Below are 17570 nucleotides of genomic sequence, written 5' to 3'. Positions count from 1 at the left end.
AAGAGTTCCGTATTTTCTAATTTCACCCACTCCTTTAACCAACAGAGGCAAGATGCTTCATAATATAATTTCAAGTCCGGCAGGGCGAAGCCTCCTCTTTCTTTCGTATCTGTCAACAGTTTAATTTGTATTCTCGGCTTCTTACCCTGCCAGATATACCTTGAAATTATTTTTTGCCAATCCTTAAATATAGTTGCCCCTTTTATAACCGGAATTGTCTGGAATAAAAATATCATTTTTGGCAAAACACTCATTTTTATCGTTGACATTCTTCCCCAGAATGATAATTTCATCCTTCCTCACACCTCTAGATCTCTTTTAATTCCATACCACATTGGTATATAATTATTTTGAAATAAATCAATATTTTTGGGGGTCACCCAAATTCCCAAGTATTTAACTTTTTTCACCACTTCAATCTCAGTCTGTTGTTGCATTATTTCTATCATATCTTGATCCATATTTTTAACAATCATTTTAGGTTTTTTTCTATTCAAAATAAAACCTGCTATTTTACCAAATTGTTCTATTTCCTCTAGTACTTCTTTAGCACTTTTTAATGGTTCCTCCACTGTTAGAACCAAATTATCAGCAAATGCTTTAACTTTATATTCATTTCGACCAACTGTTACTCCCTTAATTTTTTTCATTTTTCCTTACTGATTTTAGGAGAATCTCCAGTACCATGATGAAAATTAATGGTGACAAAGGACAATCCTGTCTTGTGCCTTTAGCTATTTTAATCTTTTCCGTTAGCACATTGTTTACTATCAACTTTGCTGTTTGTTCTGTATATATTGCTTTGATACCATTGAAAATCCCTTGACCTAAATCCATCATCTCTAAATTCTTCAACATAAATTCCCAAGATATATTGTCAAAGGCCTTTTCAGCATCCACAAATATTAGCATAGCTTGTTTATCATTCCTGGCAGTCAGATATTCCACAATGTCTATTATATTTCTTATATTATCTTTCATCTGTCTCCCAGGTAGAAAACCCGCTTGATCTTTATGAATATAATCTTGCAATATTTTTTCCAACCTTTTCGCTAATATGCTTGCAAATATTTTATAATCATTGTTTAATAAAGATATTGGCCTATAATTTTTAACTTGTGTCAAATTTGAGTCTTGTTTAGGAATGAATGTAATAAAAGCATCTTTCCAAGTGTCAGGGATTTCTCTTTCCTTCAAAATGTTGTTCATAACTTCTCTTAAAGGCCCAAGTAAGATGTGTCTCATTTCCTTATAATATCTTGCCGTAAGTCCACCTGGTCCTGGAGTTTTTCCTTTTTTCAACTCTTTAATTGCTTTATCAATCACATCGTTTTCAATTGGGGTGTTCAGTTGGTCTTTTCTATCAGTCGGGATCTTCTGCACCCCTTTCGTTCTTAAAAATTCTTCATTTTTTTATTGTTGCTCTTCTTTTTTTTTTTTTTGTATAAATTCCTGTAAAAGTCCACAAATCCTCTTCTGATATCTTTCGGATTCTCCATTTCCTTTCCTTCTACGATGATCCTATTGATTGTGTTTTGTTCCTTCCTTTTCTTAATCTGCCAGGCCAACAATTTCCCTGATTTGTTTGCAAATTCAAAATTTTTTTGTTTCATCCTCTTTATATTCCATTCTACTTCTTTATTAATTATCATTGCAAATTGTGATTGTAGAATCTTTATGTTTTGTTTTATTTTCACATTGTTTGGCCTTTTAATTATTTTTTTCTCATTTTCCATTATCTGTTTTAAAATCTCTTTCTTTCCTTTTTCTCTGTATTTATTCTTAATCGAATTCTGTTGAATAAAGAAGCCCCTCATTACAGCTTTGCTTGCATCCCATACAGTACTCATTTTTGTACCTTTGTTACAATTATTTACAAAATAGTCTGTTATTTTTTGGGGGGCTTTCTCCACAATCTTTTGGTCATCAAGAAGATATTCATTTAATCTCCACCTAAAAGATTTTTCCTCAAATCCTTTCATTACAAACTTTAATGCATTATGATCCGAAAGTACCTTTGGTTGAATTTCGTACATAGGAACAGTGTTGATCCCTTGATACAATCTTGGACAATACATCAGCAGGAATTTCATTACCTGGCATATAAGACACCGTTACGAGTCCCTTTTGAGTCCCATCACAGCCTCCAAATTACATCGTGTGGGTCGGAGAGATGTTATTGTCAGCCATCTTCTGATGCGCCCCTAGTGGCCCCTCATGCATAGTGCCTTTCAAATAGCGTGCTATGCGTTTCAGAGCTTTCCAATCCTTAACAGTAGGATTGTTGACTTGTCTGCTTAGTAAATTACAGCTAACAGCAATGTCGGGTCTTGAACATCTGGCAATGAAGTTTAGTTTGCCTAGCACACTTCTGTACAGTGTAGTGTCAGAAAATGCTCCTTCAGTGTCATCTACCTGATAACCTGTTGTCATCGGTGTGTCTACAGGGTTAGCATCCATCAGGTTTAGTTTGCTTAACACATCAGCAATTTTCCGTGACTGGTGTACTAGAATGTTACCATCTTGATCTCTCTCTATTTCCAGAGATAGGTAGTTGGTTACCTCACCAAGATCTTTCATGTCAAAGTGCTCTTTCAGCTGAGCTAGGGCGTTATTGTACATTTTGACATCTTTCCAAAAGAAAAGTATATAATCAACATAAAACAAGCAATACAGCTTCTTTTGCCCTTCCTCTTTGACAAATACACATGGATCAGCTTTCCCTTGCTGAAAACCTAGAGAAAACAATACCTCAGTGAGTTTAGTGTGCCAACATCGTGCACTCTGTTTGAGACCATAAAGGGATTTCTTCAGAGAACAAACAAATCCCTGTTTTACCTGTACGCCATCAGGTGGAAGCATATAAAGTGATTCACCTAGAGCTCCGTACAAAAATGCTGTATTCACGTCGTGGTGAGAAACGTGAAGATTCTCCTCTGCAGCAAGCTTGAGCATAAGCCTAATTGCTCTCATACCTCACGGTGGGTGAGTAGGTCTCGTGATAGTCTTCACCTGGTACCTGTGAAAAACCTCCGGCTACCAATCTGGCTTTGTGTCTGACTATCTTGCCATTTTGATATGTCTTTGCTTTGAAGACCCATTTGCTTCCAAGCAGTTTCATTCCTGGAACTACTGGAAATAGCCCCCATGTTTTGTTCCTCTCTAAGAAATCAAGCTCAGCCTTCATGGCATTTAACCATGGCTCAGCATCCTTTGAATCCAAAGCCTGGATTTCTTGGAAACTTGAAGGTGCAAATACCTTCTTGGAGCTTTTAACAGCTGCAACTGCTGTTTTAGCAAATTCATCAGCAAATCTCTTTGGAGGTCTACCTTTAGTGGCTCTCTCAGACCTGTGAATTAGCCGTAAGTCTTCAACACTCTCCTCTTCCTTCTTAGGAGAATAGTGACCTATAGTGAACAATGGTTCTTCCGATTCTCGATCAGAGCCTTCAGAGGCTCTTGAAATCCTCTGAATCATCCGATTCAGTCTCAGATTCAGAATCAGGACCTTCATCAGTTGGTGTAGGGTGTGGCTGTTGCTGTGATTGTTGCTTATCCCTGGTCTCGTCACTCTCATCAGGATAACATTGGAAAATTCCCACATTCTTCCCCCACTTGGCATTGTACTCAACACTTCTAGTGAGCCTAATTGTCTTAGAGTCAGTCATCATTACTCTGTAAGAACCTTTCTGATATCCTAGAAAGATACCATGCAATCCACGCTTGCCTAACTTGGAGCTTTGTGGTGTGTGAACCCACATGTCAGAACCAAAAATTCTCATGTGTTTGATGTATGGTTTCTAGCCAAACATCTTTTCATAGGGAGTACAACCAATCAATGATGATAATCTCCAATTATAACTGTAAACAAAACAGCTCAAAGATTCTGCCCAATAACTCTCTGGAAGATTGGCATCATGCAGCAAGGTTTTCAACCCTTGAAGCAATGTTTGATTTGCTCTCTCACAAAGTCCATTCTGCCATGGTGAACGAGGACTAGACAAATCGTGTTGAATTCCTTTCTCAGTCAGAAAAGCTTAAAACTGCTGAGAAGTGAATTCCCCTCCCGCGATCAGTGAAAAAAATCTTTATCTTCTTACCATGCACATTTTCCAACCAAGCACAGAATTCCTTGAACCTTTGAAAAGCTTCTGATTTCTGCTTGAGATTGAACACATAAATATTGTTATATGAGCTTGCAGGGCAGCAGCTGAAGAAGGAGCAAAAAGGGTTTTCTTGTGTGTGTGTGTGTGTGTCAGGAGCTCAGGAGCAGAGGCACAGGGGAGAGAGGGAATGGAGAGCGAAGGGGAAGAATCTGAGGGAAGCTTAGGGGAGTATGACAGTGACCCGAGAGATTCCATGAGCTTCTCCAGCGAATCAGAAGATTCCCAGAGGGGGGCGCCGATGGCCAGGGCAAGGGGAGTGCCAGGGGGGACGCACCAGAAACAAGAGGCCAGCGGGGACTCCCAAAGCAGCAGCTGGAGATCAGGACCAGCTTCCCCACCAGAGCGTAGTGGGGGGGAAGGGTCCCATGGATCAGGGCCAGCGTCTCCCCCAGCAGGGAGAGAAGATGAGTCAGAGCTGGCCACGCCTCCATCGCAGAGTGAGGGAACGGAGGGGAAGTCAGTTTCAGCTAGCCTCCCCGAAGGGGAAAGCAGTGACAGGAACAGTGTAACGGTCAGGAGGAAAGTTGCCGGCTGGGCGCGCGCGCCAAGTTCGAATGTGCAGGCACGTGGCACAGCAGGAAACACGGATTGGGAACCAGGTCCTAAAGCCCGCCGGAGAGAGGGGGAAGACTCAGGGGAATCAGCGTCAGAAGAGTGTAGAAGGAGCGAGACCCCAGCGGACAGGCGGACCCAGAGGAGGAAAGAGCAAAGGAAGAGGTGGAGCAAGGCTAGAGTCTTAAACTGGTGTCTGGGGGGAGGAGATTCAGACGGAGCTTCAGCGGTCTAGAGTTTAAGACGTAGGGCTGCGCGCTGCGGCTTTGAAATCAAAACTGAACTGCAATAAAGACCTTTGTAAATAGTAACGAACTGGCGTTGGTCCTTTGTGAGCTGGGACCTCGGGCAGCTCTGACAGTGTGTGTTTCTTTGTGGCTGATTAGCTGCTCTCCCTGTGCAATGGTCAGAGGGGGCAGGGTTTCTGTTGAGGCAGGTGATTAGCTGTGGGAGGAGCTTATCAGAGCTTGCAGGGCAGCAGCTGAAGAAGGAGCAAAAAGGGTTTTCTTGTGTGTGTGTTTCTTTGTGGCTGATTAGCTGCTCTCCCTGTGCAAAGGTCAGAGGGGGCAGGGTTTCTGTTGAGGCAGGTGATTAGCTGTGGGAGGAGCTTATCAGAGCTTGCAGGGCAGCAGCTGAAGAAGGAGCAAAAAGGGTTTTCTTGTGTGTGTGTGTTTCTTTGTGGCTGATTAGCTGCTCTCCCTGTGCAAAGGTCAGAGGGGGCAGGGTTTCTGTTGAGGCAGGTGATTAGCTGTGGGAGGAGCTTATCAGAGCTTGCAGGGCAGCAGCTGAAGAAGGAGCAAAAAGGGTTTTCTTGTGTGTGTGTTTCTTTGTGGCTGATTAGCTGCTCTCCCCCAAAATCTGAGGGATTTGAATTGTGGTTGACATAGAGGGAGCTTATTGTGTATAGTGTTTACTTGAAGTAAATTTGTTTTTATATGGGTGTTTTAACTTGGAACTGTTTAAATTGTATTGTTAATGGATAAATTTTGATGTATTGTTTTAGATATGGGCCAATGGCCGTAATAAATCAAACTAACTAACTAACTGCTCTCCCTGTGCAAGGGTCAGAGGGGGCAGGGTTCCTGTTGAGGCAGGTGATTAGCTGTGGGAGGAGCTTATCAGAGCTTGCAGGGCAGCGGCGCGCGCATCACTGGAACCTGGTGGGATAAGTCCCACAATTGGAATGTAATAATGGAGGGATACAATCTATTTCAGAGAAACAGACCAGACAAGAAAGGAGGCGGAGTGGCGTTATATGTCAGGGATGTGTATACCTGTGAAAAGATCCAAGTTTTAGAACCTCAAAGCCAAAGTGAGAGCATTTGGGTCAAAATTAAGGGAGAGAAGAATAACAGTGACCTCATTGTGGGAGTTTACTATAGATCCCCAAGCCAAACGGAGGACATAGATGATGCCTTCCTGGAACAGATGACCAAGCATGCAAAAGGAAGGGAGATAGTAGTAATGGGGGACTTCAATTACCCGGATATTTGTTGGATGTCAAACTCAGCCAAGAGCATAAGGTCAAACAGATTCCTCACTGGCCTTGCACACAACTTCATTGTCCAGAAAGTGGGAGAAGCAACAAGAGGAACAGCCATTTTAGATCTGGTCCTAACCAATGTTGATGACCTTGTTAGTGGGGTAGAAGTGGAAGGATCATTAGGCGTGAGTGATCATGCTCTTCTGAAGTTTACTATACAGCGGAAAGGAGCAGCCAAGCATACTAGGACTCAATTTCTTGACTTTAAGAAAGCCGACTTCATAAAACTTAGGGAAGTGCTGGGTGAGATCCCATGGACAGTAATACTAAAAGGAAAGGGAGTTCATGATGGCTGGGAGTTTGTTAAGAGGGAGATAGTAAAAGCACAACTTCAGGCAATACCAATGAGACGGAAACATGGAAGGTGCCTAAAGAAGCCAGGGTGGCTATCTAAAGAACTTTTAACTGAGTTAAGATTTAAAAAGGATGTGTACAAAAAATGGAAAAGGGGGGAAACCACCAAAGAGGAATTCAAACAAATAGCCAGCACGTGTAGACACAAAGCCAGAAAAGCTAAAGCACAGAATGAACTCAGGCTTGCTAGAGAGGTTAAAAGCAACAGAAAAGGCTTTTATGGGTATGTTCGTAGCAAAAGGAAGAACAAAGAAACAGTGGGGTCACTCAGAGGAGAAGACGGTGAAATGCAAACAGGGGACACAAAAAGGGCTGAACTCCTCAATGCCTTCTTTGCCTCAGTCTTCTCCGATAAAGAAAACAATGCGCGACCTGAAGAATTTGGAGCAAATGATTCAGCAGAGGAAACACAGCCCAGAATAACTAAGGAGATAGTACAAGAATACTTGGCTAGTCTAGATGGCTAGTCTCCAGGGCCAGATGAACTGCATCCAAGAGTATTAAAAGAACTGGCAGATGTGATCTCAGAACCACTGGCAGTCATCTTTGAGAATTCCTGGAGAACAGGCGAAGTCCCGGCAGACTGGAGGAGGGCAAATGTTGTCCCTATTTTCAAAAAGGGGAAAAGAGAGGACCCAAATAATTACCGCCCAGTCAGTCTGACATCAATACCAGGGAAGATTCTGGAGCAGATCATTAAGTAAACAGTCTGTGAGCACCTAGAAAGGAATGCTGTGATCACCAATAATCAGCATGGATTTCTGAAAAATAAGTTATGTCAGACTAACCTGATCTCGTTTTTTGACAGAATTACAAGCCTGGTAGATGAAGGGAACGCAGTGGATGTAGCCTACCTTGATTTCAGCAAGGCATTTGACAAGGTGCCCCATGATATTCTTGTAAAGAAGCTGGTAAAATGCGGTCTTGACTATGCTACCACTCAGTGGATTTGTAACTGGCTGACTGACCGAACCCAAAGGGTGCTCATCAATGGTTCCTCTTCATCCTGGAGAAGAGTGACTAGTGGGGTGCCACAGGGTTCTGTCTTGGGCCCGGTCTTATTCAACATCTTTATCAACGACTTGGATGATGGACTCAAGGGCATCCTGATCAAATTTGCAGATAACACCAAACTGGGAGGGGTGGCTAACACCCCAAAGGACAGGATCACACTTCAAAACGACCTTGACAGATTAGAGAACTGGGCCAAAACAAACAAGATGAATTTTAACAGGGAGAAATGTAAAGTATTGCACTTGGGCAAAAAAAATGAGACGCACAAATACACGATGGGTGACACCTGGCTTGAGAGCAGTACATGTGAAAAGGATCTAGGAGTCTTGGTTGACCACAAACTTGACATGAGCCAACAGTGTGACGCGGCAGCTAAAAAGGCCAATGCAATTCTTGGCTGCATCAATAGGAGTATAGCATCTAGATCAAGGGAAGTAATAGTGCCACTGTATTCTGCTCTGGTCAGACCTCACCTGGAGTACTGTGTCCAGTTCTGGGCACCACAGTTCAAGAAGGACACTGACAAACTGGAACGTGTCCAGAGGAGGGCAACCAAAATGGTCAAAGGCCTGGAAACGATGCCTTATGAGGAACGGCTAAGGGAGCTGGGCATGTTTAGCCTGGAGAAGAGGAGGTTAAGGGGTGATATGATAGCCATGTTCAAATATATAAAAGGATGTCACATAGAGGAGGGAGAAAGGTTGTTTTCTGCTGCTCCAGAGAAGCGGACACGGAGCAATGGATCCAAACTACAAGAAAGAAGATTCCACCTAAACATTAGGAAGAACTTCCTGACAGTAAGAGCTGTTCAACAGTGGAATTTGCTGCCAAGGAGTGTGGTGGAGTCTCCTTCTTTGGAGGTCTTTAAGCAGAGGCTTGACAACCATATGTCAGGAGTGCTCTGATGGTGTTTCCTGCTTGGCAGGGGGTTGGACTCGATGGCCCTTGTGGTCTCTTCCAACTCTATGATTCTATGATTCTATGATATATGCAAAATGTATCAATGAGAACCATGAAGTACCTGTTTCCACCCAAAGAGGGCGATAGTGAACCAACTAGATCATTATGCATAACCTGGTATGGTTCTGTAGTTTGCCTACTAGACACCTTACCTTTCGCAGCCATTTTCACCTTGCTTGCTGCACATGCCTTACACTTCATGTGGTACCTGCAGGGTTTAATAGTCATACCTTCAACCAAGGCAGGCATTTTGGATACTGCCTCAAAGTGTAAATGACCAAATTTTCTGTGAAAATCATGAATACATCCTGCATGCAAAACCTTGTTAGAACCTGCAATGCAACAAGTCTCATCCTGCACAACATCATCATAATACAATACAAACAAACGATCAACATATTCAGCATGCAATACATAATCGTTTTTCTTTGTGATGGTGCACTTCTTGTTCTTGAAGGAAACGTCAATGTTCTGTTCATTCAGCTGCGCGACGCTGAGTAGATTGTGTGCAGCATCTGGAACGTAGAGAACGTCATGTATCGACAAGTCCAAACTGTGAAGAACAACAGTTCCGTAGCCTTGACTGTAGATCGTGTGGTCATCCGCCTGGTGAATCTCACCTTCCTGTGGTGTAAAAGACACGAACAGTCCCTTGTCGTTGCAAATGTGGTGGGTGGCTCCTGAATCCATGACGAAGAAAGATCTAGACGTCTTCTGGACCTTTGCAACCTTTGGAGTGAAGCGTGAAACCATATTGTGTTGCGTTGTCCTGGACACCGGACCTTTGCCTTTGCCATGCGATCAGCTTTCGCTGCGCTGCTCTGTCTTGGCCTTGTTGGGATACTTGCATTCCCTTTTCATATGGCCCAGACGTCCACACAAGTAGCATTTCTCTGCCTTCAAAGCTTTGGCGCCATCTAGTGGTTCCACTGCATACTGGGATGACGTCTGTGAAGACTCCCCCTTACCGATGCAGCTAGCACTACGCCGGTCCGCTTCGTTCAGAACAACAGCAGTAACATGCGCTACCATGAGCTGAGCAGTTGGCAAAACAGCAATCTGAGTGGCAATGGATTCCCAACTTGAACCCAAAGAATGTAGTATCATGAAGGAATACACAGCCTCTGGAAAAGTGATTCCTCTCTGTTGCAGCTCATGTCTGAGATTCTGCATCTCCATCAAATGAGCACGCACATCTGCACCTTCAGCAAGTGCCATATCATGCAACTTGGCATAGTAGAACAAAGAAGCACCAGCTTCTGTTCTCAAATGAGTGTCTCTTAAAGTGTCCCAGATTTCTTTGGCTGAGGTCTTATCACGCAATAGACATAGCTCTTCTGGGGATACAATCAGCGTAAGAGTTCCCCTTGCTTTTGAATCCTTAGCTCTCCATTCATCCGTCATCGGAGCTGGGGGGGGGGCATCTGTTATGACATTGAACAGACCCTCTTTTTGTAGCAGTGCTTCTGCATACAACACCCATTCCGCGCAATTCTTTTTATTGAGCTTTGGAATTCCAAAAGCATCAGCGAGCCTTGCATTATCCATCTCTGCTGCTTTAAAGCAAGCTGTGTCTGTTTACAGCAGCTGCATTCCAAAAGCACTTTCGATTTCAAGCCTCTCAAGCCTCTGCCTCAGCAAACGGCTGCTTTGGCTTAAAAGTTCAAAGTCCAGCCTTAAAGCCATTAATTAGGAACTGGCAGGCTTCCCGGGGCAAGAGCACATACCTTGTTGGGTGTAGTGAAGGGTTAACCTTCTATGCCTCGAGCCTGAGAGGTGGGGCTTACAAGGGAAGTAAGCCAGGACTTGACGAAAGCAGCTTGGAATGCTGTGAGCCGAGTGGAAATCGAAAGCAGTTAGTTAAGACGCTGCAAGCAGAGAGAGAAGATGCAGCTTAACACGGATGGCTGTTGGAGATTGTAAATACGCTATTTGTTTTCAATAAAGAGACTTTAGGACAGAAGAAATGTTTGGGACTGATTTACTGCTCTTTCGACACACAACTGCTGTGCAACTTTGCTAATTGCTAATTGCTTTACGACCTGCAGAGGCTCGCAGGGGGAAGTGTGGCTGGACGCCGAACAATAAAGCAATAAAACTATCCAAGAGGTTATGGATCAACACCAAGCGTGTGAGAAAGGGCTTTGAAGCTTTAAAAGGCTGAACGTCAGCTTGATCGACTGCCAAGGCTTCAAAGAAAGTAAAGGGCAGATCGGAGGAGGCTGACGGAGCAAGGGAGCTGCAATGCCAGGTCTTTCTGGAACACCCAGTTGGCAGAAATGAGTGAGTACTGTAAACGCCACAGAAGGGAGAAGGGAGGCATGGCACAGCCCCAAGGACATGGCTTTGAGTTTAAACTGCCATGTAAGAAACTGAATAGTCAAAATTGGCTACAGTGGAGTTTTGAAGTGGAACTCTTGTTGGTGGGGGAGCAGCTCTGGGACGTAGTCCAGCCTCCACAGCATGCAGCTGGGAAAGCGGAGGCTAAAAAGGCTGCAGAGCAAAGTGAAGTGGAGAAGCGTATGCTTGCTTTTTTGCCAGAAAATGTGGATGCTCATCTAGTGCCAGTTGTCCTGGGTGCAAAAAGGCCAGAGGCCGCTTGGCAATCACTCCGAGAGGCTTGTGGAGCTGGGGTGGGAAGCAAGGGCCGAGACGTGGCTGCATCCGAAATGGAGAGGCAAGATGGCGCCGGCCACATTCTTGAGATCCAATACACAGCTGGGAGGAGCCATGAGTCCCCACGGGGGGGGGGGCGAAGGCACTGTTGCTGTTGCTGGCAATGCTGCTGGTGCTTTTGCTGAGCCTGGGAGCTGTTTGCATGCTGCAACGTGTTTGTGTGAGGAGCCAGGAGAGAGGCCAAGAGATGGGAGCCCCATACCCATCAGAGGGGGTGCAGGCAAACGTCCTGGAGACCCCGTGAGTAGTGGGGGGGCAGTGAGCAGTAACAGCTCAGAGACGCCTCTTTCTCCAAAAGCTGCCAAGAGTTGTTTACAACGTGAGCTGGAGCCTAGCCATGCGAAGCTGAATCCAGCTAGAGGCTTCAAGGTCGCGCAGCTGGGAACTTTGCTGATAGCGGGCGGCTATCAGGAGGAGCTGCGTGAGAACGCCGGGAGCAGTCTGGTTTCCAAGGCAACTGAGAGAGTTGCATCTATGGAAGCTGTGAAGGTCGTGGGCAAGTCTCCCTGCTGGGGGGAGTCTGTTGCCGTGACAACCAAAGAGGACATCTGCAGAGGCCCCAAGGAGGGGGGTAGCGAGGAAATTGTTGCCTTGGCGACCCAGGAATGTCAACAACAAGACTTTCTTACTGTCGTCATCGACTCTGGGGCGACAAACACGCTAGTGCCATCTAGTGGTCTTTTAAGGAATTGCAGGACAGTAAAACCTGATAGATTTGTGACGATCGCGGATGGAAGTAGAAGAAGGCTAACAGAGACAGGCTTTTTCTTCTGTCCTTTTCTTAAGCATGAAGTCAAAGCTTATGCAGTGCCCAGTTTAACTAACTGTTTGTTAAGTGTACATGATTTACTCGCTGATGGTTATCATGTGTCTTTTGCAGGTACCAAATGTGAATTTTCCAAGGATGGGAAACATGTGTACACAGTGCAGTCTAAAGGCAATTTGTTTGTTGTAAATGTGCCTTTTCCTACAGGACAGGATGACACCGAAGATGCGAAGGGGCAATGTGTGAATGTAGCACCCCACCATGGTTGTTCGCACAGGCGCTTCGCCCATCTGAATTTGTTGGGACAGACGCTTCGCCCATCTGAATTGGGGGTATCTTAAGAAAGCACCAGAACTGACACAAGGGTGCAAATTTAATGGTTGTGACAAATTTTTAGATTGCAATGCATGTAAACAAGCGAAAATTGTGACATGCTCCTATCCAAAGTCAGAGAGACAGACCACACAACCCTTTGAATTAATTCATGCAGATTTGTGTGGACCCATGTCAGTTGAGTCACTGGGGGGGGGGGATCAAAGTACTCTCTGCTTCTGGTTGATGATTTTTCGAGGTCTGCTTGGACCTTTTCTCGGAGAAAAAAAGGGGAGGCGGCTAAAATGATCAGGGATTGGATCACCGCTGTTGAGGTAACCTTTTCCACCAAAGTGCGTGGCTTTCAAAGTGACAGAGGTTCTGAATTTACTGGTTCTGCTTTACAGGATTTCTTCAGGGAGAAGGGGATTAGCTACAGACTGTCCGCTCCTTACTCTCCGCAACAGAATGGGCTGGCAGAGAGAAAGAACAGGACGGTGGAGGAAGCTGTGTCTGCGATCCTGTGGGACGCAGGGCTACCCCAGAAATATTGGTCTGAGGCTTGGAGATTTGTGGTTCATACGCAGAATAGAGTGTACAACTCTAGTGTAGGAAATACACCTTATTTCTTGCTGCATGGAAAGAAGCCTAAGGTACACTACCTTCGTGTGTTTGGTTGTGAGGCCTGGGTGCTTATTCCAAAGGCTCTACGCAAGAAAGGTGAGCCAAGATCTAAAAGAATGATCTTTGTAGGATATGAGCCTGGCTCAAAGGCCTGGCGGTTTGCGTACCCAAGTGGAAATCAGTCTAGGTTGGTTATCAGCAATAGCGCTGAGTTCTGTGAGCAAGCCGGGTGGAAATGTCTGCACGCTAATCCAGACATGATTCCACAGCCGTTCTATGACTCAGACGTTGAGGAGGAAGAGGAACTTGTTGCTGGGGACCATGGTCCAGAGCAACAGGGTCCACCACAGGGACAGAGTCCAAGGCAGGGACAGCTCAGGATCCCTCAGAGGGGGGGGAACCTAGAACACCTCCTCAGGCAAGTGTCAAGTCTGAGCTAAAGAGTGAGCCTTCTTCACCTGCTTGGTGCTGTCAAAACTTATCTAGGTGTCAGTGTTGACCGAGCACAGGATGGAAGCTTCTTGCTCAGCCAGAGAGGTAAAATTGAGCAACTGCTTCAGAAGTTCAGGATGAGTGATTGTGCAGGAGTGAGAAGTCCTATGGAGACTAGTTTTGTGAAGGACAGCCAACAAGTAGAACGCGCTGTGTTCGAAAATGCTGAAGTGATTCAGTCAGCCCTAGGGAGTTTGCTGTACTTGTCCCAGTGGAGCAGACCTGATATAGCGTTTGCTGTCAATCTGCTCAGCAGGGAAGCTTCAAACCCTAGTGTGCAAGCCTGGAGTGGCATCAAGAGAGTTCTGAGGTATTTGCAGGAAACCAAAGATTTTTGTCTTAGGTTGCCAGCACAAGGAGAAGTCAAACTGACTTGTTTTGTGGACTCAGACTGGGCTAATCTTGAGGATCGCAAGTCTGTGTCTGGCATAGTGGTGAGGTTTGGAAACTCAGTAGTTGGATGGAGGTCCAAGAAGCAAAGTCTTATAGCGCTCTCATCCACTGAGGCTGAGTTCAGTGCTCTTTCAGAGATATGCAGAGAAGTAGAGTTCTATGCTTGCTTACTGCAGGAGCTCTGCGGAGTGGATTGTCTGCCGATACGTGTTTTCGAGGACAATCGACCATGCCTTCGTTTGGCCGAGACGGGTCAATTCAAGGCCAGGACTAAACACCTAGACATTCGCTTTCAAAATGTGTGCCAGAGTGGAGACTTCCGGGTCAGCGCCAACAATCCATGGTGGATTCCCTCTGAGTCTCAGAGGGACTGTCTCCGCGGGATCGGGTCTCACCGCTGCGGCAAAGCGGGGACCCTTTAAAAATTGCAGGCGGGGGAAGGCTGCGAACGTGGGGACTCGGCGGGCACCATTTGCACCCCCCAAGTTGCAAAGGAATCCTTCTAAGGGCTCCGGGGCAGGACGGGGGTGAGGCGCAGTGCTGAGAGTCGACTGCATCTTCCACGGAGTGAAGCCGCACAGCCGTTATCGGAGAGCGCTGACTTTTTCCTGGGACAATTGGACTTAAAAGCAACTACCCGTGAGTAGGACTATATTGAACTAAATTCGACACCGAAACGGGAAGGTATAAACAGGAAGTCTGCCTTCCCTGCTTGTAAATAGATCAAAGCAAAGAGACTGTATTTTTTATATATATAAATTTTTATTAAGTTTTTCTTTTACAAATTATTCATACAACCATGCTTACAAATTTGCTGATTTTTGAACTTCCACCAGCACCTCCCTCAATCATCCATTTTTCCTATCTTCACACATTTTCTATGTAATATTGCCAATTTACTATTAACCTTCCATCTCTATTTCTTTTTTACAATACACCTTGTGTTATCACAAAGCCTCCTTAAAACCCACTAGCGTTGTCTGTTCGTCACATATAGTTTTCAGATAATCCGTAAACTTTCCCCAGTCCTCGATGAATTTGTGATCTTTCTGGTATCTGATTTTCCCAGTCATTTTATCCAGTTCTGCATAGTCCATAAGTTTCGTTCTCCACTCATTCAAAGTCGGTAATTCCTCTTGTTTCCATTTTTGGGCCATTAATGTTCTTGCCGCTGTTACTGCGTACTGAAAAAGTTTATAATCACTTCTATTTATCTCTCTTCCTGTTATTCCTAACAAAAAGGCTTCTGTTTTTTTTAACAAACATATATTTAAACATCTTTTTCAATTCATTATATATCATTTCCCAGAAACCCTTTACCTTCTTACATTCCCACCACATATGAAAAAATGAACCTTCTTTTTCTTTACATTTCCAACACTTATTACATGTTTTATACATTTTTGCTAACTTTACGGGTGTAATGTGCCATCTATATACCATTTTCATAATATTCTCCTTTAACGCCGTACATGCAGTAAATTTCATATTTTCATTCCATACCTTTTCCCAATCCTCCAATTGTATATTTTAACCAAAATCTCTGGCCCAGTGTATCATAACCGACTTTATCTCCTCGTCTTTTGTTTGCCATTCCAAAAGTATTTTGTACATTTTTGACATTGTCTTAACATCATTGTCAATTATCTCTGTTTGAAATTTCGATTCTTTCTCTGTATACCCCCTCTCTTTAAGGTCCTTTTTGAACCTTTCATTTACCTGAAGATAATGCAACCAATCATAGACATGCTCTTTTACTTGTTCATATGGCTTCATTTTCCATTTCCCCCCCCCCCTCTTTCATTACTAACTCACCATAGGTTATCCAATTTCCTCTCATATTGATTTTCTTTACACTCATTACCTCTAATGGTGACAACCAGTGTGGAACTTTGGGTTCCAGTATATTTTTGTACCTATCCCATATTTCTATTATGGAGCTCCTGAAGATATGATTGTCAAAACCCTTGTGAGTTTTCTTCTTCTCCAACCATAAGTAAGCGTGCCAACCAAATCTATTATCAAAGCCTTCTAGATCTAATAGTTTGTTATTTTTTAATTTTATCCATTCCCTTAACCAACAGAGACAAGACGCTTCATAATATAGTTTCAGATCTGGCAGGGCAAAACCGCCTCTTTCCTTAGCATCTGTTAATAACTTAAATTGTATTCTTGGCTTTTTGCCCTGCCAGATATATCTTGAAATCATTCTTTGCCACTCTTTGAACACGCTTGTTCCCCTGATTATAGGGATCATTTGAAACAAAAATAACATCTTTGGAAGCACACACATTTTGATCGTTGATATTCTGCCCCAAAAAGACAGTTTCATTCTGCTCCAGGTTTCTAAATCTTTCTTAATTCCGTTCCACACAGTTGTTCTGATATAAATCAATATTTTTGGGGGTCAACCAAATTCCCAGATACTTTATCTTTTTAGCCACTTCAATCCCTGATTCTCTTTGCATTTCTTCTATCAGACTCTGGTCTATATTCTTAACCATTATTTTGGTTTTCCTCTTATTTAGCGTAAATCCAGCCACTCTACCGAATTGGTCAATTTCATTTAACACCTCATTTAAACTATTTTTAGGGTCTTCAATCATTATTACTAGGTCGTCGGCAAAGGCTTTAACTTTATATTCGTTTTGACCGACTGTCACTCCTTTTATTATTTCATTATTCCTAATTGAACACAAGAGGACCTCCAGAACCGTTATAAATAGCAATGGTGATAGAGGACATCCCTGTCTGGTACCTTTTCGTATCTTGACTTCTTCTGTAAGTATATTATTTACAATCAATTTATCTCTTTGTTCTGAGTATATTGCCCTTATTCCATTGTAAAAATTGTTTCCAACTTCCATCATTTCCAAGGTTTTTAGCATAAATTCCCACGAAATATTATCAAAGGCCTTCTCTGCATCCACAAACATTAATATAGCTTGTTTCTCATTCCTGGCAGTCAGATATTCAAAAATATTTATTATATTTCTAACATTGTCTTTCATCTGTCTGCCTGGGAGAAAACCTGCCTGATCTGCATGGATAACTTCCTGCAGAATCTTTTTTAGTCTTTTTGCTAATATTCCAGAAAATATCTTATAATCTGTATTCAGCAGAGAAATCGGCCTATAGTTCTTCACTTGTGTCAGGTCGGAGTCTTGCTTGGGAATGAGTGTAATAAAGGCTTCTTTCCACGTTTCAGGAATGTCTTGTTGTTTCAGAATATTATTCATAACTTCCTTCAATGGTACCGTCAAGGTGTGCCTCAATTATTTGTAGTAACTAGATGTGAAACCATCCGGCCCTGGTGCCTTTCCTTTTTTCAATTCTTTTATAACCTCAATTATTTCCTCATTTTCAATTGGAGCATTCAGTCTGTCTTTCTTTTCTGTCGGGATCTTTTGCACCTTTTTTTCTCTTAAAAATCTTTCTATTTTCTTCATGTTGTTCTTTTCTCTGTTGTTATATAAATGATTGTAAAAGTCCAAGAATCCTTTCCTAATAGCTTTTGGATTTTCTACTTCTTCTCCATCCACAATAATTTTATTAATTGTACTTTGTTCCTTTCTTTTCTTAATTTGCCATGCAAGCCATTTGCCTGATTTATTGGCGAACTCAAAATTTCTTTGTCTTAACTTTTTAATATTCCATTCCACCTCTTTGTTTATGATCATTGCAAATTGTGTCTGCAGGGCTTTGATGTTCTGTTTTA

General features: G+C 43.4%; 1 protein-coding gene and 1 long non-coding RNA gene across 3 annotated transcripts in view; both read left to right on the top strand.

Annotated features, from left to right (window-relative positions):
• The window catches only part of LOC309361253 (uncharacterized protein), a gene marked incomplete at its 3' end in the record, with an annotated part of 372157 nt that extends 359785 nt beyond the window's left edge, over window positions 1-12372 (top strand). The window contains exon 2 of the mRNA XM_081896162.1: window positions 10310-12372. Within this exon, the coding sequence (XP_081752288.1) occupies window positions 11272-12372 (1101 nt within the window). The 5' untranslated portion in view covers window positions 10310-11271. The remainder of the gene's footprint in view (window positions 1-10309) is intronic.
• On the top strand, window positions 4181-5847 carry LOC309361340. 2 transcript variants are annotated; one of them, XR_014164437.1, is made up of 3 exons: window positions 4187-4250; window positions 5071-5547; window positions 5813-5847. It is a non-coding gene; the product is annotated as an uncharacterized lncRNA (long non-coding RNA). The 2 variants fall into 2 exon arrangements; XR_014164438.1 differs by lacking the exon at window positions 5813-5847 and having other exon boundaries at window positions 4181-4254; window positions 5071-5516.
• Window positions 12373-17570: the final 5198 nt, after the last annotated feature.

Source organism: Podarcis melisellensis (assembly GCF_964234715.1).
Source record: "Podarcis melisellensis genome assembly, chromosome: W".
NCBI lineage: Eukaryota > Metazoa > Chordata > Lepidosauria > Squamata > Lacertidae > Podarcis > Podarcis melisellensis.
This window is presented reverse-complemented; position numbering and strand designations above follow the sequence as displayed.